At 45.0% G+C, this 23,419-nt stretch overlaps 1 protein-coding gene across 1 annotated transcript in view; it reads right to left on the reverse strand.

The window, feature by feature from the left end:
• Deptor (DEP domain containing MTOR interacting protein) overlaps window positions 1–23,419 on the reverse strand; it is a 135,566-nt gene that overhangs the window by 36,265 nt on the left and 75,882 nt on the right. Inside the window, exons 5-8 of the mRNA XM_041671922.1 lie at window positions 10,076–10,261; window positions 7,783–7,917; window positions 5,343–5,413; window positions 3,110–3,214 (exon numbers count right to left, since the gene is read on the reverse strand). Coding sequence (XP_041527856.1) covers window positions 3,110–3,214; window positions 5,343–5,413; window positions 7,783–7,917; window positions 10,076–10,261 — 497 coding nt within the window. The remainder of the gene's footprint in view (window positions 1–3,109; window positions 3,215–5,342; window positions 5,414–7,782; window positions 7,918–10,075; window positions 10,262–23,419) is intronic.

Raw genomic sequence — 23,419 nt, forward strand, 5'->3', positions numbered from 1 at the left:
AGAGAGCGATGGTAAACACCAAAAACTTCTGAGAAGACCTCTGCTCTAAGCAATCGAAGCAGTAAAACCCTGTTGCTCCGGAGACAGAGCAAACTCTCCTGCAGGGAAAGTCATGATGGATAGATGGAGGGCTTCCTTTCCATAAACAGAAAGAGACAAAGTCAAAGACAGTGACATAAGGCATTAGTTAAGTTCTCTAGCCGCTGAGGTCACCTTCCAAACAGACACCACTTACTGGAGGGTATGTTGAATTGAGCTCAAAGTTTCCTTAGTCCAGGACTCAGGGGAAGGCAGGGAGGGAGGACTGTGAGGTACTGCCACCATCTACAGGCAAAGGACCAGGAGGTCGAGGCTGCAGCTGGAACCAGGGGAGGAGTTAACCTTTAAAGGCCCTCGTTTAATGCCTGCTGACTTTTTTCCTAGCCGTCAATCCTGACCTTCTACCACGACTCCAAGCTGAGAAGAGAGGGTTCAAAACATCTCAGATCCAAACCAGAACATAGGGTGATTGTGGCATTCAGTGTAGAGAAGGCCAGTAAAGTTAAGATGGTCGCTTTCTATCTGGGGCCAGGGATACGGCTCAGTTCTAGAGCGCTTGCCTACCTTGTATGGGGTCCTGGGTTTGATCCCCAGCTCCCTGTAAACCACAACCAAGCAGGACTGCAATCTCAGCACTGGGGAAGGTCAAGAGTTCAAGGTCACCCTTGGCTACCTAGAGTTCACGGCGGGGCACAAGAGACCCTGTCACAAACAAACCAAAAGGAAGGGAGCTAGCAAAGTGGCCCGGCAGATAATATCCTTCGCCGTATAGCAGAAGACCAGAGTTCAGGTCACAGCACCTACATAGAAGCTCTATGTGACTCATGTGCCTATCATCCTGGCACTGAGGGAGCAGAGACAAGAGGATCCCTGGGGTTTGCTAGCTGCTATCCTTGATGGAAAATGGAAGCTCCGGGTTCAAGGAGAAATCCAATCACAAGGGACTATTGCAGAGAGGGATAGAGGAACGTATCCAACGCCCCCCTCTGGTACACACCCAAACACACATATATGTGCAAGATACCACCCGAACACACACACACTGCCCGAGTTTCTTTTTCGGTTGTATAAAAAAATAAATAAATAAAAATAAACACCCTGACAAAAGCAATTTAGGAAGACAGAGATTATTTTGGCTTATAGTTCCAGGTTGTAGTTCATAGAAGTAAGAGGTACAGGGAACTTGTACTGCTCGGGGGCCACATGAGAACTGTCATACACCTCCAGAGGAGACAGGACTATGAACCAAACCAACTATTAGCTTATAAAAACAAGAGAAAGTTAGGCCAGCCACTCTTCAGGCACATAAAAAGTTGGCCAATTAACTAGTTGTCAATGCCCAGGAAAGTGATTCGACAGTTAATTCCAAGAGACGGACTGAAAGCAATTGAGTTCCCAGTCAGCTTGGCTAGCTGGGCAGGGCAAGGTCTTTAGCTGTTGTGTGAATCCATTGCTTTCCTCCTCAAGGGAAATGTGTTTTCAGCCAAGTCCTTCTTCAAGTGAAGAGGTACATGCTCAGAATTGAAGGAGCGTGCCAAACATAGTTTATACAGGGTAGTCATTGTGGAAGTAGAATAGAAAATCCTTCTTGGAGCCAAAAGTTCCTTAGGAAACGAAAATCTCAGCCTCAGCTGGGAAGCAAGCAAGGCAGCTCTCTCGCTGAGCTCCTTGGGTTCTGTATCCGTTTGTAGGAAGGGACCCTAACCTTAGCTACTTTAGCCAAGGAGGCTGCCAGCATTTGGAGCACAGGACCTAGTGAGAAGTGTTCTTCAAATGGGGGGAGGGGTCAGACAATTATTCTAGTGCAGGGATACAAAGCTCTCTGCTTCTGGGGGCCATGCTTAGCTGCCCACCCCCCCCCCCCCTTTAAAAGTGTGCGAAGCAATGCCAGAGTCACAGGCTGGATTCCAGACAGGCGCGATCTACACGTTGCCACTGCTGCCCGGGTTTACAGCACCAGGCAAGGATACGATGGGAGGATGGAGGCATTGAAAGGCTGTGTGGGAAGATGGTGGAACTTTCGATCTTTTGTTTGTTTTTGCTTTTCAAGACAGGGTTTCTCTGTAGCTTTGGAGCCTGTCCTGGAACTCGCTCTGTAGAGCAGGCTAGCCCTGAACTCACAGAGATCCGCCTGCCTAGGCCTCCTGAGTGCTGGGATTAAAGGCGTGCCTTCCCACCTCCCGGCCTTTCCAATCTTTGAAATCTTCTCATCATCCAAGATCAACATCCTCTGTGAAATGTTTGTAGAGGACAGAACAAAACTGTGCTAGATAAAGATGCTTGAAACAGAAAATCACATTTGAGGGTAATACAGTGGGTTACAGATTTAAGCAGGGACCAAGTGAGGAGCACCAGGGGAAGAAGGGCTGAAAAGTGCATTAACCAAAGCCAAGGCTGTATGAAGAACCTTTATGGAAACCAACTGCTTCGTACGCTAGTTAAGAACACACGTTTTTTTTAAGAAGGAACTTGAACAGAGGCTCCCTTTACTTGTGTGCAATGCTTTCCACCAGAGTGCACAGATTGTTCAATGAAAATCTCAGCACCAGGCACGAGATATTTCCCTATAAGTTATTAGCCTGGAAGGCCCCCAAAGGCCCTAAAAGAACACGGGTTATTGACATTGCTCCTGGTTGTCCACTGTAGCTAGATAGCAAGCGCGATGGCTGAAGACACAATACACTTGGTTTTCAGGACAGAGAGGAAGGAAGCCGGACTAAGGAGAAGTCACCACTACACTTACCCAGTGGTAGCATCGCCATGCCATCATACCAACCTACTAAGCAAGGTGTGCCTACTGGTGCAATAGAAGCATGGCCGCTGTGGGGGAAACAACTGATTTCCGATTGGATGGTTTGCCAGCATAGGAGGATTCTCCTGCCTTTGTGTGCAGAGCGTTGGAATTACAGGTGTGTGACATTATGCTCTACAGATTTGACTTTTTCCGGGGTGTGGGGGGTAACACATGGGAGAAAATAAAGAAATGTGAAGTCAAGAAAAAAAATGCACAATCGATGAATGCTTCCCAAAGAAGCCAGAAAAGACAGAAGAGCCGATCAATCAATCGTACCTTCATCCCTGCGGCGGCTGCAGGTCCACTGGGGTCCACAGCCTGGATGTGGCATGGCTTGCTTCCTCGCACCACAAAGCCCCAGCCAACTGCATCACCAACAATCTAGAGAGGAAAGCCACAATTAGCAAGCAGCAGACTGTCCCTGGCAATTTGCCTGTCTTCCCAAGAAAACAAAGTCTGACCCAGGATTAACTATGAGTCTTGACATATTTTTTTTTCTTTATTTCATTTCTACCATGTCAGGGGATTGAAGATGTAGTGGACACACATAACCTGTTTGGACTGGGGAGGTTACTTCCCGGTAAACAGCTGGCAACATGCCTCTTCCTTGGGCTGACAGCCAACTTCATATACATCCCAGCAGAAGTCTGAGAAGACCTTAAGAACATCGCTGCTCCTTCTCTCTCCATCCAATGTCTACCTCAGCATGACCTTTCCTTTATATCCAAACGACAGACTTCGACCTGGCTTACATCGAAGTGTAGAAGAACAGTTTAAACTACTGATGGAGAGACAGGAAGAGTCTTGGCTTCTTTTGAAAGACAGTTTTCCGTACCGAGGAAACCAAGTGAGAAAGCAGATAAAGCTCACTCACAAGTTGCAAACAGACTCTGGTCCAAACATTGTTTGGCACTGACGCATATTTTTTCCTACAGAATCAGAACTGGCAGGATGGCTCCGGAGGCATCCTTAGCACATGTGCCAATGAACATCCTCAAAGTCAAGGATTAGTGATACTGGCACTAACAGGAAGAAAAACAAATGCTCTCAAAACAGCGCCCTCTCAACAGCTGGAAATTGGGAAAAAGCAAGAGGGCAAGTAGGAACTCAGGTGGAATTTCTTAAGACGACCGGGGACTTCTGTGGTTTCAGGATTCACTACTATGAATTTAATATATCTAATTTCACTTTCAAATACAGTGTGCCTGCCTTTCCCCTTGATACAGACGTATTATAACGGCCCTTCTTACATTAACTCCTCAGTGCTCAGATGGGAGGGGCCCTCAGCAAGAGTCTGGGGTGTGAATGAATGTCTCTTCCTTGAGGCAATAACAGAAGTTGGGAAACAGAGTAAGGGGTGGGGGATGTTCTTCAAAAGTTTATTCATGTGGATGTTGTAGACTGAGAGAAGCAAGCAAGCACAATAGGGGAGATGGTACCGATAAGATCATGTGACTGGGCCTGGGGATGTCTCTTAGTAGAGCACTTGCCTGGCATGCAAGAGGCTTGAGTTTGAACCCCACAACTGCACGAAACCAATGTGGTCTTGCAGTCCTGCTACTTCAGAGATGGAGGCCAGAGGATCAGAGATTCATAGTCATTCTTGGCTACACATAATTTGATATCTGTGTGAGATCCTTCAGAAAAATAACTTAGATTCTGTTCAAATATAATCAGTGGGGTCTGGGGATGGCAGAAAGAAGGTTGTAGGAACACTAAGAAAGGGCGAGTCAGATAGACGACTCAACGCAGGACTCCCCAGTCAGGGGGCTATACACCTCAATACACACTGGCTACTCTTTCCTTTCTTCTCCTTCTTAGGATTCTCTTAACAGTTTAACGATTTTCATAATTAACTGTAAAGAAGAAATTTTTTGTACTGTTATCTGTCTTATAAGATATAATGATATATAATTATATTAGAACAATTGTATAGTAGATGTTTAAAAGGACACATCAAAAAGAATTTAAAATGTCATTAACAAATCAAGGGATTTTAAAAAACAATTTATTTTTATTTTATATACATTGGTGTTCTGCCTGCATGTATTTCTGTATATGGGTGTCAGATCCCTTAGAATCAGAGCTACAGACAGTTGTGAGATGCCATGTGGGTGCTGGGAATTGAACTCAGGTCCTTTGGAAGAGCAGTCAGTGCTCTCAACTACTGAGCTATCTCTCGGGCCTCTCAAGGGAGGTTTTAATACATTTCCCTGCATTGGAGCTCAGAAAGTCTACAACTACAACCATGTAAAAAACAAATGCACAGATGGGTACATGTAAAGACGTGTGTTATCACCACACTTAGGATTTAGAGGCAGGAGGATCCCTGTGAGTTCAAGGCCAGCCAGGTCTACATAGTGAGCTCCAGACCATCCAGGGCTACATAGTGACCTATGAGGTCTTCATCTCAAAAAAAAAAAAAAGGAAGGGGAGTTAGAGAAAAGTGTTCCCTCTCGTCCCCTAAGCCACACACTGACAGGTGGGTGTGCCCAGGAGTCAGGCTTACCGTGAATGTCTTCCTGGCATACGGAGCTCCTGGGGTCAAGAGTTCCTCAGAAGTGACAGGTCTCTTCAGCACTAAGAGACAGGCATAGGGTCAGAGAAGACGCAGCTCTAAGTCCTTCTCCTCGTCATTCAGCAGGGATTTCCTGAACGCCGCCTCTCGACTGCTAACCAGTAAAAGTGGCAAAGACCTCCGCCTCCTTTAGCTGAGCAGACAGGAAGTACCAGCCAAGGACTGAAGCCTAACTTTTAGAACCACGGGGATGCAAGTGAGAGAAAAGAAACTAAGATGCCTTGGGAGGGGGCAAAGGGAGGAATGGCGTCTTCCTCTAAAGGAAAAGGGTTCACTTCTAGTTCTCCCAGCTAAAGCCTGGGTAGTAAAACAGGGATCAAGTCCAGGCATGGGTGCCAGGGTCCATTTCTTAGCAACCATATCACTGGCTTCCTAGGCTATGCCATCTCAGAAATTGTGAACAGTAACAGTGTCCAGCGTTGTCTGTCTGTCCTCAGCTCTCTGATGTTGTTTACCGAGGCAACAGAGACAGCTGCATGGCACCCCCCCCCCCCCAGTAATGAACTTCTCCATCCATCCTGTAGCAATGAATTTCCCTGTCCATTCTCTGATCATTTGGAGCTGGATAGGGGGTTGTCCTAGCCTCCCAGGACAGCTAGTGGGTACTGGGCACAAGGATCAAGCATCCTAACATGGGGACATGCACAGCAGAGATTTAAGTGCCACAGAGAAATGAAGGCCAGGGTCCAATCTGGACAAGTACCCACCCCTCAGCTCCCTTTGTCAGTGGCATTCATTCAGAGATCAGACACTGGTCCCCAACAAGTGTGCAGCAGCATGGGGCAGACCTGCAGCATGGAGCAGACCTGCAGGATCCCCAGGCAGCTGGGCCAAATTGCTGGGTAAGCCCCAGGCTTAAGAAGCCCCCTCCTAGGGAAGAGTCAAGAAATGCCTCTTGCGTAGGGAACAGGTGGTTGGGATTATTACTTTAGCTTTTCAGAAAGCTTTGAAAAGGAATCAGTGTTTGCGAAGGATAAGGGAGTAGGTCAAATATCAAGATGAGAAACGAAATGTCTCGGGAGACAGAGAGGAGGTAGGAAAAGCAGTGAGCATGTGAAGGTTGAGATCTTATTGCTTAGCAGACAAGCTTCTCTCCATGCCTGTGACTCCTCAGGGGGTTAGAAAAAATTGATGGTATTTTTGGCAGCTTGGCTGGCTGTTTATTTTAATGTATTTTTTTCTTGTGTCGGGAAACAGAAACTTTGAAAGCCAGGGAATTATCCTTAAAGATGTCCCCTCTTATCACCACGATGCGGATTATGGCGGCAGCCATGGCTTTGTTCTTTTGGAAGAGTAGAAAGGTCAGATACTTATATCTACTCCTAAATATATATCATTCTAATATATAGAGATGGCTAATATTTTTATTTATTAAAATAAGAATGTGTGTGTCTGTGAGAGAGAGAGAGACAGACACACAGATTATGATATGGCATACGTGCAGAGATCAGAGATTTTTGTGGGGCTGGTTCTTTTCTTCCATGTTTATGTAAATTCTGAGGATGCTGGGGGTTGAACTCAGGTTGTCGGGCTTGCATGGCAACCACTTTTATGTTCTAAGCCATCTCGCCAGCCTTATGACGGGGTTCAAAGTCCTCATGGAGGCTGATGAATAGGTTTTGAAACTGCAAAACACCAATGAATTCCAGTGGGCAGGCTTGTGTATTCCTGCCCTTTCTCCTTATGAGTGTTAGGCATTGAAACCAAGCGTGGTGGCACATGTCAGTCATCCCAGTATCCAGCAAGGAGACTGTAGCAAGTTCAACGCCAGCCTGGGCTACTTAATGAATACCAGACATACAGGGCTAAGACCCTGTCTTAGCAAACAAAAGGAAGGAAGGGAGGGAGGGAGGGAGGGAGGGAGGGAGGAAGGGAGGAAGGAAGGAAGGAAGGAAGGAAGGAAGGAAGGAAGGGCGCACAGCACAAGGCCCACATAGATCCTTGCTTCATGGTCTGGGAATGCAGTTCTTTCTCTGCTGCATTTGCACAGTGCTGAGGAGGTGCTGAGGCCCTTTCAAGAGTCAAAGACCTCCTTCCTCTCAGCTGCTGACCCCAGCTGCTGGTGTTGGACAGTCCTAAGCTGACGCGAGCGCCATCTCATTAAAGGAAGCTATCTTCAGCAAAGACATCCTTCCTTTCAGGGGAACCAATCTCGAATAACTGGTCAACAAGAATGTTTGACTGGGCTCTCTCAGGGCTACTCTGCAAGGCATCCCGGCGCAGGACTGCCTCGCCGGTCAACAGTAGGCTTCCATGGGCTATTTTTTCCCAGCCATTCAACAGATGGTAACTCAACTCCACTGTGGTAAGGTTCCTGCCCATGGGCCCAAGCCTCCGCAGACAGGAGCATAGGCACCCTTTTCCAACTCACCAGACTTGGGGTTGCAGAGCACCGGTGGGCTGCTGCTGAGCGTCGGGCTGCTGCTGAAGTAGCCACTGCTGCCACAGCTGCTCATGCTGCTCCTCCGCACGGCAGACACGATCTTGATCTCCTTGCTGGGGCTGACTGTAGAGGGGGAGCAAACACGGTCACTGAGCAGGCTGGCTTAGGACCTAAAACTCCTGGGTCCTCAGCTACAGGGTAAGAATTCCGTGTCCAGTTTGCTCACACAGTCACAGATGGCATAAATCAGGCCATCTTCGGTTTCTTGGACTGTAAAATGAAATAATATTACTCCACAAGGTGGCTGTGAGGAAAAGATCGTATAATGTATATGAACAAGAATATCTTTCTCCCTCTCTCTCTCTTTCTTTTCAAATTAGGGCTCATTATGGAGCCTGGGCTAGCCTCAACTGCCAGGTTCCTGGAATTCTAGGGCACACCACTGTGTCTAGTTTACAAGATTATTTTGTCTTGGGGTATTCGAGTGTGTATGTACATATTTGTGTGTATGTTGTATACACATATGCACATGTGTATTCATTCTTGCGTGTAGAGGTCAGAGGTCAATATCCAGAGTCTTCCCCAGCTGATCTCCACCTTACAGTCTGGGACCTGATTTTTCTCACTGAACCTGGAGCTTGACGATTAGTATAGATTGACCAGCAAGGTCCAGTTATCCTGTCTTTGTCTCCCTAGCACTGGGAGTAAAGAGACATGACAACATACCTTATCTTTTTTTTTTTTTAATCTTAACATACCCTTTTTATCTGAGTGCTGCGACTCTAAATGCAGGTCATCATGGTTTATTAACAGGGCCATCTCCCCAGCTGCTACCGGACACGAATCCAAGAACTACCAAACCCAAGTTTTCCCTTCCTGGGTATAAATCCAGTGCCTATCATATATGTGATACTTCCTCCCCAGGACTAGCAAATGACTCCTGATTTAATGACAGCCACTATCGGGAAGCATGGAAGACAATGCTTAAACCGGCGCATACTGAGGCTTTCAAACTGTTACGTGAGACAGAGTCTTCTTCAGTTTTCAGGTTTGGCTCTGCCTGCCGCAGAGCAGGGTGGCGCTGAAGGCCTGGAGGTGAAGGAGTGTAGGGATGCTGCTCTGGCTACTGACTGGCTTGTGGAAAGCAAACAAACAAGCAAACAACCAACGTTGGCTTTCCAGGAGTACACTACTCTCGTCATCTCTACTGACCCTATCCCAGAAGCAGGAAGGATGAATTGCTACTAGGCACCCACAGAAGACGTCGGAGCACAGGCATGGGCTGCTGACCTTCAGCTGGTTTTTATTTTCTACCTAGCAGCTCTTGCTTCGTTTTCAGACTGAACCCTGGCTGTGTACGAGGATTTTGGGAAACAGGGGTCTCAGAAGGGGGGCTAAAGACGAATGGCTCAGAGTAAGCTACGTCCACTGCTTGTAAGATGCTCCAATGCTCGGGACTGTTCTCTTCATCTGAGAAATGAGGAGAGGAACAACCGTTTCCTTGGGGCTATTGTAAGAATTAGGTGAGAAAAGCCACACAGACAAGCCCGAGGTACAGAAATGTCTCCATGCACAGGGGTACAAGTCCTCATTGTCAGTTCTTGTTCAGAAGCAAGACATGACCAATCTATTTGGTGCCGAGTTAAACTCAATGCTTATTCTATTTTTCCTCCTTTCCCCCTCTCCTTCCCACGTCCTTCTTTACTTTCTTCCTCTCCTTTCCATTCCCTCTTTTCCTCTCTTCCTTTGGAGGCAGGATCTCAAGAAGTCACATACCCAAGCCTGACCTTGAGTTTCTGCCTCCATTCCCAATGACTGGGGTGACAAGCTAGTGTCCCACACCCACCCAGAGCTTCTGAACTTTAAGTCAACAAGTTCCTAGCATCAATGTCAAGGGAGCTGGAGATCCTCTTAAACAATTCACACTTCTGTAGTTGGTGAGTGTGTATGTGTGTGTGTGTCTGTGCGCACGCACATGCGCGTGTACAGAAGCATGCAAGTGAGTGTTTATTCTTAACACAAGGTCACGTGGAACCCAAGTGGACCCTAATACACTGTAGTGGAGCACGACTTTGATTTTTTTTCTAATCCTCCTGCCTCCACCTCGTGAGTTCTGGAATACACAGGCATACAACACCGAACCCGAGTGGTGCTGGGGATTAAAACCCTGGGCTTCCTGCACGTGAGCAAGCAGTATACCAAAGGAATCACATCCCCAGACCCGCTCTTCATCATTTCTCAAAAGACAAAACCGCATGCGTGCACAATGGAGCCGGCCTACCTGACATAAAGCTGGTGGATTTCCGGCTGTCATGGCTCTGCTTCCTCAGGCAGAAGGGGCTGTCGTGCGTCTCCTGGGAGGAGGGGGACTTCTCATTGAGCAGCTCCATCAGTCTTCGCCTGCGACGGAAGTTCATTCTGAACTGATAGAGGAGGTTGCTGTCCACAAATGGGTGCTTGTTGGACACTGGGTTGAAGAAACAAGCCATGAGGAATGCGTGGCATGCTGGCCAGAGAGCAAGACAGCCAGAAGGCTCTAGCCAACAGGGGCAAAAGTCCCAGGAAAGAGGCTACACAGACGCCACGTGCACCTGCGCAGCACCCACACGCAGTCCCAAATTCTTCTCACATGACAGGCTTTGAAAGAATCTGGTAGCCAGCTCCTCTGTGAAATAGTCCCTGACTTCAGCCCCAACCTGAGTTCTCTTTATGGTATCCTTTAGGTGTCCTCCCACCATGGGATCACTCACCTTACTGGACACCCTTATTGTTCACGTTCTTTGTTTTTCTACCTAACACACTGGGTTCTCTGGGAGATGATGACAGCTTCATGTAATCACGTGTGTTCAGGATCCCACACAGTGCGTGTGTCTGCCCCACACCAACACTTCTTCAATTCATTTTATTTTTCTTTTTGAAACAGATACTTTTGTTTCAACAGGCTGACTTCAAACGCACTGTACACAGTCAAAGATGATCTTGGAATCCTGATCATTCATTCCCCTGTCTCCCGAGAGCTGGGATTAGAGCCTGTGCCCCTGCATGCAGTTTAAGCATGATAGGTAAACAGTCTACCAAACATGCCACATCTCTGGCCATCAATCATTTGTAAGAACTCTGTGTGTGTGTGTGTGTGTGTGTGTGTGTGTGTGTGTGTGTGTCTGTGTCTCTCTTTCTCTGTGCTCTGGGGACCAAACCAGATGCTCTATAAAATACAGCCACAGCCTCAGTTTTCAATTTTCTGTTCTGAAATAATTATTAACCACAGAGTTTCAACAGTACTAATGAGAACACAACCTTACACCATTCTGGTCAGATAAAATATACAAAAAAGGGGACTTCTCTGGGTCTGTGGGACATCATGGGGGTTGAAAGGGAGGTATTAGACAAAATAATGGATTGTTACTCTGACTTGGTGAAATTATTCTAAAATTGCCTGTGACTGATGGCACGATTTTGCAAATACGTGTTAAAAAAAACCACCGAACTGTACGTTTTATTGATTGTTTCTGTGTGTTTGTATGCATGGGCACACGTGTGTTCAAACATTGTATGCATAAAGAGGCCAGAGGTCATTAATCAGGTATCACCTGCTACTTTTTAAAAATTATTATTATTGTGTTTATCTATTTGTGTATGGAGGGGAAACATGCACAGGCCACATGGTGTGGATGTGGGGGTCAGAGGACAAACTATGGGAGTCAGTTCTCTTTTTCTGCCATGTAGAAGTTGGGGATTAGACCCAGGTCATTGAGCTTGGTGGGCTGGCCAGTGAGCACCTGCCTCCGCCTCCCCAGCACTGAGATTTCTACAGCCACCACACCAAGCTTTTAAACTTTAGTGGTCAGGATTGACTTCAGATGCTGTGACTGCACAACAAATATGTTTATTGACTGAGCTCTCTCCTCAGCCTCAAACTGTATACATAAAATGGATGGATTATATAGCACATGAACTATAGTTCCATAGACTTATTTTTAGAAATCAGTAACAGATAAGGCATGGAGGAATATGCCTATCTCCCCACAGTTGGGGACATAGAGGTAGGAGAAACTTCAAATTTCTTAAGAAGTTTTATTTCGGGGACTGGAGAGATGGCTCAGAGGTTAAGAGCATTGCCTGCTCTTCCAAAAGTCCTGAGTTCAATTCCCAGCAACCACATGGTGGCTCACAACCATCTGTAATGGGGTCTGGTGCCTTCTTTTGGCCTGCAGGCATACACACAGACAGAATATTGTATACATAATAAATAAATAAATAATTTTTTTTTTAAAAAAAGTTTTATTTCAAATGCTTTGGAAATTCAATGGAAAAATTACCTGTAGCTTTTGGTAAAAACAAAATTCCTTAAAAACTAACCGAAAAATAATCAATATATATATTAGATACTTATTTTAGAAGATACAGAGGAAAAATCCAAGTCAATATCAGATCCAAAGAATTTTAAAGTTCAACATAATTTAAAACCAGGGAATCATAAAGGGATCTGCAAGAGGAATGGCTCAACTTTGTTTCCATTGAGGAAGATGCAAGATAAGGTACCCAGTAGAGTCCTGGCAGAAATAGCGCCAGCACTCAGCAGATTAAAATATGTTCTCTTCTTGACCCTGAAGACATATCTCAGGTAGTCAAATTCAGAGGGTGTAAACAGAGGCTTTTCTCTCCTGCCCAGTCCTGCACCTGCTTTTAAAATAATCACTAAAAGGCTTAACATGAATTACAAACTGTTTGGCCTATTGCTCAGGCTTACTACTAACTAGCTCTTACAACTTAAATTAACCTATTGTTATTAATCTATGTTTTTCCACATATCTCATGGCTTTACCTGTGTTCTAATACATCTTGTTCCTCTGGCAGCTGGCTGACATCTCCTCCAAACTCTGAGCTTCCTCTCCCTGTATCTCTGCTTGGATTTCTCACCTGGCTCTATCCTGTCTTGCTATAGGCCAAAGCAGTTTCATTCACATTATACATTAAGATATCCCATAGCAGAAGAGACTTTTAAATTTTTTTTTTTTTTTTTGGTTTTTCGAGACAGGGTTTCTCTGTGGTTTTGGAGCCTGTCCTGGAACTAGCTCTTGTAGACCAGGCTGGTCTTGAACTCACAGAGATCCGCCTGCCTCTGCCTCCCAAGTACTGGGATTATAAAATTTTATTTTTGAGATGTGGTTTTGCCTATAGGACTGACTGAATTGGTCCTCATCACACAGCCCAGGATGGCTTCAAATCGGCAGCAATCCCCCTGCATCTGTTTCTCGAGTGCTGTGACTACAGGTGTGAGCCAGTAGGCATAGCTAATGTTGGAGTAGTCTGCAAAGGTTGTTTAAGAGCAGGGGAGATAGCTCAGTAGGTAAAGACGCTTGCTGCCAAGCCCAATGACCTGAGCTTCCTTCCCAGGGCCAACATGGGGGAAGGAGAGAAGTGATTTCTGTAAGATATCCTCTGGCTGCCACACATGCACCACGGCACACAGGAACCCCTCCATGCCCACGCCACACAGATAAAAGAAGTAAATTAATAAATGTAATAAAGATCTAGAGTTATCTCACTTAAAAGATAACAGTTTGTTTAATAAAAGCCTGAATGTCTGTGGTCGCCATTGCAAGCTCTTTAGTAGGAAAAATAGAAAAACTCTAAAATACTCAATATCAACAAATTTCTTATTTAGGGATGCAAGAAGCAAAAAGTGTATAAGCAAGGAAAATGACATAACCCACTATGTACCCCAATAACCTCTTTATCTACATTAATTGATTCATAACTGCCTTTGACATCTCATTTAAAAACAAGCCAGGGTGCACTGTAATTATCAATGCACAATTCCTCTGATCCCACTGTTAATTACTGTTATCATTAGTAGCAGTATTGTTTTTGCAGTCCTGGGAACAAAACAGTGGGCCTCATACACAGTAAAGATGCACTGGACCATTGAGTATTTTCCAAGTCCTTTTTATACTTTTTAATTTTATGACAGGGTCTTATTACATTGTCCAGGCTGATCTTGAACTCTCTGTGTAGCCCAAGTAATACCTAACCTTGGAATCCTCCTGCCTCAGCCTTTTAAATAGCTGAGATTTCAGGCCTGTGTGAACAGGTCCAATTCTTGCCTATATTAATGTGGATAATTCATACAGATGATGAAATGAACCTTGACATGAAAATGATTTACTAGTATATTCACCCAATGCCAATTTATAAAATATTTGCTTTTATATGCTATTTTAAAATAAGAATTCAGACTGTAGTATGCCTATTAAGAAAGTACTACAGAAAATATTTAACCCAATGACTCATATGGATGCTTTACAATCTTAAAATGTTGATATACTATTCGGTCAAAAGAATAATGCTGGGTTTAGAGGGGAAAAAAAGGATGTAGCTCAGTGGCAGAGGATCTACCTAGCACACACAAGGCTGAGTTCAATCACAGATCCCACCAAAAACCAAAACCCAAGCACACACACACACACACCACCACCACCGCCACCACCAAAGACAAGCACACTGAATTCCCAGATAGTTCTGTATGTTCTCAGATTTAGCTGTTCTATTCTAGTGCTGTCTAGATTGAGAAATAAACCAATTAAATTTTCACAAGTATCCAAATTCCTGGCTTTTCTGTGCATAGCCACCTTTTTGCATAAATCTGTACGTAAGTTATTTTGTGTGACCTTGTTCTTAGTTTGTTGGTCTTAAAAATAACCCATGGTGACTTCCACAACAGTATTTTAAATTATGACTTGCATACATACATACACAATAAATACTGCATACATACATACACATACATACATATATGTATACACACACACACACACACACATATATATATATATAACTGTATGCGTTTACTAATACCTACTGTTTTCCCTTGGCACTGAGTTAGATGAAACATTGGCTGTGGCATGAATATAACCAGAGAGCAGTCTCAATATAACAGATTCCATAACTGCTAAGTACTGGATAGGAATTCTTCATTCTGGGCTTGACATGACAGTTGCCATCATGGGCACAGCAGCTCTGATGACCTAGCAAAGACCTCAGCCTGCAGACCTACATAGCAGACAGTTAGTGGGCCTATGAACATGGAACCCACTTGCTCGAGGGAAAGAATCACGAGATCGCCATAATACCTCTGACCCTCTCCTGAGATTTCAACCGCTACTCCCTCCTGTTCATGTAGATATAATCTTAAAAATATTAAAGAATGTAGGAGGTGGAAACTCAATGGGGATGGGACCTTTGGGCGGTGTAGCTGTTCATGGGCCACTTGGGCTCCTGCAACCCCACCATGTTCATTTACCTCTCCATGGTAGGCTTCATAAGTTCTTTTCTAGGTTTCTGAGCTCCCTATCTGAGGTAAACAGACATTTCTCATCTGTCTTCCCAGGACATGTAACAGTCCACCAGAAGCATTTTCAGTAGGGTTCAGAGATAGAATACTTGCCTACTGTGTGTGAGGCCCTGGTTCGATTCCTGGTCCAAAGAAAGTTTCAAACTAATGAAAACACTTGAAGTCAACTTTGTAGCCAGATATGATGACATATGTCTGTGTTCCCAGCACTTAGACGCAGAGGTGGCAGAATTTTAGCAAGTTTGAGGCCTGCCTGGTCTAAATAGTAAGTTCCAGGCTAGCTGGGGTAGGGGGTTGGGAGATGGGGGAGACGGGATCTAGGAATAACTTGCTTTTAAATAAAATTAGATGGTGTATTTTCTGCCACCCGCATTGATGTTAATGCACTACTTTACCTTGAAGATACTTTAGTCTCTCTATTAAATGTTTAACTGAGTTTTCTAAGTGTGTTTGTGAGTGTAATTCTAGATATGGTGCGTGTGACTCCAACTTTGATATGCCATGCTTTGTGGATAGCTATGGGAGGCCTACCCCTTTCTCAACAGAAACAGGAGAGCAGTGGGTTGGGGGAGAGGGAAAGAGGGAGAGATGGAATGGGAGGAGAGGAGGGAGGGGAAACTGTGGTCTGGATGTAAAATAAATGAATTAATTTGGTTTTAAAAAGAAAGTTGAGGGCTGGAGAGATGGCTCAGCGGTTAAGAGCATTGCCTGCCCTTCCAAAGGTCATGAGTTCAATTCCCAGCAACCACATGGTGGCTCACAACCATCTGTGATGAGGTCTGGTGCCCTCTTCTGGCCTTCAGGGTTACACGCAGAAATAATATTGTATACATAATAAATAAATAAATAAATAAATATATAGAAAAAAAAAAGAAAGTTGAATAAATTGAGCTCAGGACTAGCCTGGGCTACATGGTAAGAACTCCTCTTTAGGAGTCAAAAAAGAAAACCAACCAACCAACTAACTAACCAACCAACTCACTAATGAAATGAGCTGAAGGAAAACAGCCGGTCATGTGATGTCGTCGGTAACACACATCTATTCAACTGTGGAGCACCTGGTAAGTGTCACGCCTGGCCCCAGATATCTATCTTAGCACCGCAATGGGCAGATGGCGCCATCTGCTCGTCGGAAAGCTTGCCAGTTCCACAGTCTGCTAAAAGAGACATCATTGCGTATAAAAACAAACAAGCTGGGATTTTACTGAGATGCTTTGATGGCAAGTAACTCTTAGGAAATAAGAAATGCCCTTCAGGGAGGAACACAGGCTTCATACCGTTTAGGGGTGTGTGTGTGTGTGTGTGTGTGTGTATGCGGGTGCACAATTTGTGTACGTACATGGAAGACAGGAGTTAACTTTGAATGTCCTTTCTTAGTCATTCTCTACATTTTCTCTTTCCTGAGACAGATCTCTTCACTGGACCCAAAGCTTGCCAGTTCAGCTAGAGTGGCTGGCCACACCACTTGGTTTTTTGACACGACACATGTGGCGGTCACAGCACAACTTTACAGACTTAGTTCTCTGCTTCCACCTCTACATGAGTTCTGGGGACTGAAATCAGGACACCCAGCATGTTGGACAAGCACATCCCTGGCCTACCTAGTTGGACCCAACTTTTTTTTTTGTTTGTTTGTTTGTTTTTTTCCCCTGAGACAGAGTCTCACGTAGTCCAGGCTGGCCTGGAACTTGCTATGGAGCTGGAGACGACCATGATTGAGTTTTCTTTTTCCATGTCCCAGTAAGGACACAGGTTTCGGAGTAAGACAAGCGGACTTTCCCTCTTAATTCTGCCCGATTCACGAGCTGAGTGGGTGGTTTGGGAAACTCACTAAACCTGTCCTCATCTCTGTTGTTTGTGGCGCAGTTTCCATGTGAAGAACAAATGGGCAATTCATGTCAGAGATCTGGCATGCGCCTGACCTGGAGCCCTTGAAGGGTTCTTTGTCTTAAACTTCCAAAGTCTGATACCAGCCTTGGCTCTGATACCAGCCTGGGCTCTGATACCAGCCTGGGCTCACGTCATCCTTCCTTCAGGACAGCACTGTTACCTTTCACCCACTGAGAAACATGAACTTGAACCAGATATCTAGCTCAAGTTTACAGATAGACTCACTGAAGACACCTGAGTCAAATCTTAGGTCAAAGGCAAGCACGAAATAAAGGAGTTAAGACGCGATAAATTTTGAGATATAACTGTATTAAGGAAGCCAAAACTCTCTTTAAAGCCACCCATTACATAACATTTGAAGAAATAACAGCTAAATGTGAAAGTTTATATTCTAAAGAAAGAAAAGTGAATTGTTTTTATACTTTAAAAAGACCCCCCCCCATCAAATTCGCTGGGCAGAATAGCACAGGCCTGTAATTCCAGCAACCAGGGAGACCAGAGCTGGGGGAACATCTGGAGTTCAAGGTCATTTCCCCTACTTTAGGGAATCCAAGGCCAGCGTGGGTTCTATAAGACCCAACCTCAAAAAGTTTATTTGCTCTAAGTACTTGTTCATTTGTCTTGGTTTTTTTGTATTGCAGAGGAACCGCCCCTGGGCTTTAGGCATGCCAGGTAAGGTGAGTGTTTATTGCTTACCTACAACCTCAGTCATTTTATAATCGTATTTTGGGACAAGGTTTCAAAGCCTTTTCCCCAGGCTGATCACAAACATGCTATCCTTCTGCTCCAGCCTCCTGAATAGCTGGACGGAAAACATCTGCCAACAGCCCGGCAACCTCTCTTGATGTTTGTTAAACACAGAAGAGCACAGTTACAATCTGGGAAAGGACAGGAAAGAAGAAGGATCAAGGAGGGGTCGGAGTCAGTGTGACCCTCAGTCTGAGTCATTCTGATTCTTATTTGACAGATCTCAGTGTTGTATGGAAGTTGTGTCAACAGCTGTCCTGATGCAGAGTTTAACACATTTGGTTCTTAGGACTACTATTTTCTTCTCTCTGAATTTTTTATTTCCCAAGTCTCAGGTAGTTTAGGCTGGCCTTGAGCTCCTAATCCCCCTGCCTCCACCTACCTTGCACTGAGCTTGCAACCACCTTAGCAGGCAGGTCTATCTTCTCTAAAGTGGTGGGGAGGGCATGAGAAGAGATGGCGTTCAAAGTCCACATATATTTCTTTCTTTGTGTTTCCTTCCTTCCTTCCTTCCTTCCTTCCTTCCCTCCTTTCTCAGTTTAACAAATTTGTTGAGCTAGCACAGAGGGCAGGTGAGATTCACTGGAGAATTAAATGGGAAGCAGGAACAGACCAGTCCCCAAGAGGACTGGGCTACATTCTATTATGGGAGCAATGTTTTTTTTTTTTTTTTTTTTTTTTAGCTAGTTAATTATTTACTCTTATTTTTATTTCATATCTCCTTTACTGGTCCTTATCTTTTTTTTCCTGCCTGTGTACTCCCCCCCTTTTATTAAAAGTAGATTCTTATACAATATATCTTGATTAGTTTCCCCTCCCTCTACTTCTCCCAGTTCTCCCCCACCTCCCCTCTCATTTGGATCCACCCCCTTTCTGGCTCTCATTAGAAAAGAACAGGCCTCTAAGAGAAAACAACGACACAAAACAAAAGTAAAATGTAATAAGATAAAACAAAAAAAAATCACATCGAAGTTGGATGAGGCAAGACAACAGATAGATGGAGGGCAAGGGCCCCAAGAGCAGGCACAGGAATCGGAGACCCAATGTTCACACACTCAGGAGGTCCATGAACATACTAAGCTGAAAGCTTTACTTTATAAGCAGAGGACCTAGCGTATACCTGTGTAGGCCACGTGCTTGTTGCTTGGGTCTCTGTGAGCTCATAGGAACTTTGCTCAGTTCATTTAGAGGGCTTTGTTCTCCTGGTGTTCTCCATACCCTTTGGCTCTTCTACCCTCTTTCCATCTCCTCTTCTACAGGGTTCCCTGAGCTTGGAGGGGAGGGATTTGGTAGAGATCTACCATTCAGAGTTGTGTGCTCAAAGGTCTCTCTCTGTCTATGTCTCTCTATATCTATCTATCTATCTATCTATCTATCTATCTATCTATCTATCTATCTACCTATGTTTTTCTCTCTGTGTAGCATCTTGCTGTGGGTCTCTTTATTTGTTCCTGCAGGAGGAAGCCTCTCTGATGTTCACATACATTTTCTAATTGTGATCTTATCGATAACTGTCCTTGACAGTTGATTTTCTTTTTTTTTTCCTTTTGAAGTTCTGGCAGTTGAACCTTGGGCCTCCAACATGGGGGCAAGTGCATTACAACTGAGCTACAACCGTATCCCAAAAACAAAAAGTTTCACTGTCCTGATTTCTAATTTCTGGGACCTTCTAGGTCTTCTTCTTTGCTTTAGTGAAATTCCCAAGGCACATGGCTTCGTTGGACATTGGATGCTTTACTTTGATCTTGGGTATTTATTCACTGAAATTTTTGTTGTTGCTTGTTAATTCTAAGGCTCAAACCCAGTGCCCTTGGGAATGCTAGGCCAGTACTGAGCCGCCTCCCCCAGTTGCTCTGGCATTAAAAGGAATATTAAACAGGAAAAGCAGACATGGCCAGAAAAGTGAAGCCACGTGAAAAAGGAGGCTCTTCTTGCCTATGATGCTTGCAGAAGGACCAAGCTACTGGTTAAGGACCAGACTCCTATGCACCATATATCATAAATATTCAGAAGGGATGAGGGATGTGCTATCTGATCTGCCCAAATAATAGTGGCAGTAAGGATGAATTTTCTGTGCAAATGATGAGGCAAAATTTTCCCCTTAGAAATAAATAAGATCAGGGCTGGAGAGATTGCTCAGTGGTTAGCTGCTCTTCCAGAAAATCCAGGTTCAATTCCCAGCACCCACAAAGCAGCTCACAACTGTCTGTAACTCCAGTTCCAGGGGATCTGACATCATTGAAAAGACATACATGCAAGCAGAACACCAATGCACTAAAAGTAAAAATAGCAATAATAAAAAAAATTAGTGCCGGGCGATGGTGGCGCACGCCTTTAATCCCAGCACTCGGGAGGCAGAAGCAGGCGGATCTCTGTGAGTTCGAGACCAGCCTGGTCTACAGAGCTAGTTCCAGGACAGGCTCCAAAGCCACAGAGAAACCCTGTCTCGAAAAAAAACCAAAAAAAAAAAAAAATTAGTGAGATGTAGTCCAAGCTGGTCGGTCTAGAACAATGCAGAAGACGGCGGAAGATGCCCTTGAGTTCCCGACCCTCCTGTGTTCACCTCCCACGTGCTGAGATGACAGGTGTGCATCACCACCCCTGACTTAGAAAGCTATTTATTTTAAAGACAATCTGTGCTGCGCTTCAGGCCATAACCACCCACTTCACATCACCCGAAGAGGAAGCCATTGAAGGAACTCGCTTCCCAAAACAGCAGAGGTCCTTGACGAAGGAAGATTAAGCTGCTTTTGAGCTCCGGCTTCTCCAAAGGACGGTGCTAGGCACTTGGGATACAAAGCTCTTCAAGAGGTAATAACAACAGTGAGTCACAGGCTAAAATAATTACTTCCTCCGCCAGCCTTGACATTACAAAGAGGATGTGAAAGCAGGAAATTGATTTTAGGGTACAGAATCCTATTAGCTGATATTACTAGAACAAAACAACACTTGAAGGCTCCGAGTTAGGACACACATAATTATCTAGTTGACTGAAGGGAAGAGAGGATGGGCATAAGTAGAGGAAAGCGGATTTAAAGTAACTTTAGCCAAGATAATGGGAGAGAGATCAAAATGTAACACTTGATTACACAGCTTTTCTGCTACTTCCAATTCCTCCTACAAGACACGTCAAGTTAAAAAAAAAAGTGTTGAGCTTGGGGGTCCTTTGTTGCTGTGATAAAATGAGGGAAACTTCATTTGGGTTCACAGTCACCCATCATGATAGAGAGATCACATCAGCAGGAGCTCTGAGGAGCTGGTTCCGTTGCATCCACAGTCAGGAAGAAGAGGGAGGTGAACACTGTGCTCAACTCCTTTCTTCTACTGTTCAGGCTCCCAGAACAGACAATGGTTTCACCCACAGAGGATGTGTCTTCCTACCTCAATTAATCCCCAAATAATAGTCAACAGACGTGCCCAGAGGCCTGAGTCCCAGGTAATTCTAGACCTTGACAATGGATTAAGTATCACAAGCTTGGTTTTATATTCCTCTGTGCACTCCAAACGCTGCCAGTCTTTCTTTTTAGTTGTAACTCACAGAACAAAGGGTAAAAATGTTCCAGAAATGAGGTTGGTTTTTCAGAGACCCAGAATGCACTGTAGGAGCAAAGGGGTCTAAAGGCAAAAGCATTTTGTTGATCCACGCTTTGGAAGCACAGGCCTAGAATCCCAACTCCTCTGATGACTCATACATTCCAGGTCATCTTGGGGAACTTAGATCCTCTTTCAAAACAACAACAACAACAACAAAAATTAAAAACAGGGACTGGGATAAAGTTTATGGGGAGGGTGCTTACTGAGCACACATGAGAGCGTGGGTTCTGTCCACAGCATCAAAACAAACAAAGAAAAAGCAAACCAAACAGAACCCCACATCTCTAAAAGTGAAAAGACAGAGTGTGCCAGACACAGAGTTCAAGAAATGAAATTTGCAACACTGTCTTAGTCACCGTTCTGTTGCTGTGAGGAGACGCAATGACCAAAGCCAACTCTTATAAAAAGGAAGTATTTAATCGGGGGGCTGCTTATGATTTATTAATTTAGATTGGTCGATAAACGTCATGGCAGGAAGCGAACTGCTTGGAGCTGGAGGGGTAGCTGAGAGCTTTACAGAGAGAGGGATGGGGAGATAGACAAACAGACAGACAGACAGTGGGCCTGGTACAGGCTTTTAAAACCTCAAACCCCATCCTCAATAACATGCTTCCTCATTCTCAAGCAGTTCATGCACATATATGAGCCTATGGCAGGGCGGCGAAGCGGTGGCGGGGGGGGGGGGCACTGTCATTCAAACTACTACAGACTCTATCCTCGTGCCTCTGGAACTGTTGGCATAAATCTGTCAGAAATACTTTAGGGGTAACTTATTTAAAAGGGCTCATCTGTCACGTGCAGGGCCCTGGGTTCTACTCCCACCAAAGGAGGGGGAGTGATTGAGACTTTACACAGATTATGTAGCATCAGACATGATGGTCAGAACTGGATGAGTCAGACATATATGAAGCTTTCCCTGAAAGGCAGCTGATGACACAGATGTTGGTGTTCATGAGAACAATGGCAGTCGGCTACCATTCACTGAGGGATACTCTGTGCCAGGTCCTGTGTATACTTTCAGATAGGACCATTCAGTTCTCTGTAATACGTCTAGAGAGTTAATGTGCTGTTCTGCCATTGCGAGGACAGCTCGCTGGCAGCATCTATGAAGTCCAAGGTTTGATCTTCAGTACCGTAAGAAAGAGAGGCGAGTAAGGAAGGGGAAGAGGATGAGAAGAGGGAAGGGAAGGGAGGGAAATGGAGGAGAGGGTAGGGAGGAGGGGAAGGAAAAGAGAGGAGAGTAGCGGAGAGGAGCGGAGAGGAGAGGAGGGGAGGGGAGGGGAGGAGAGAGGAGGGGAGGGGAGGGGAGAGGGAAATGGAGGAGAGAGGTAGGGAGGAGAGGAAGGGAAGGAGAGGAGAGGAGGGGAAGGGAGGAGAATGAAGGGAGGGAGAGAGGGGAGGGGAGGGAGAGGGGGAGGGAGGGGGGAAGGGAAGGGGAGGGGAGGGGAGGAAAGGGAAAAGCTTGAATAGTCCAGCTGTATTGACACTGAAATGTCAACCAAGAAAACCGAGTTAAAATGTGGGGCTCTATTCTTGGTCTGATGGCTATTCTTGGCTGTCAACTTGACTGCATCTGGAATTAACTAAAACGTAAGCTCATGGGTACACCTGTGAGGGATATGTTGACTCAAGCTCCACCTTAAATCCGGGTCACACCTTCTGGTTTCAGTCTATATAAAGAACACGGAAGAAGGAAGTTCTTGCTCTTTGCCTGCTTCCCCCAACTTTTGCTGGCAAGTTCATTCCTCCACTGATCTTAGAACCTGCTAACTAGGGATTCCGGCATCTACTGAAGACAAGCGGGGACAAGCAGTCTCAAGGACCAAACAACTAGTTGATTCTTTGACTGTCATGAGACATAACTGGACGGGTCAGACCACAACCCTAAGAAATCCTGTTTACATAGAGACTAGATATCTCCTACCCATTCTGCTTCTCTAGAGAACCCTGACCCATATAGGCTCAGAATAAAGAGCCAGAGAGGCTCCTGGGAGAATTTCTAGAGGATACCTGTGAAACATAGCACAATATCAAGGATGA

Source organism: Microtus oregoni, unplaced genomic scaffold (genome assembly GCF_018167655.1).
Source record: "Microtus oregoni isolate MIOR12 unplaced genomic scaffold, Mior012 000022F_ref0000154, whole genome shotgun sequence".
Classification (NCBI taxonomy): domain Eukaryota; kingdom Metazoa; phylum Chordata; class Mammalia; order Rodentia; family Cricetidae; genus Microtus; species Microtus oregoni.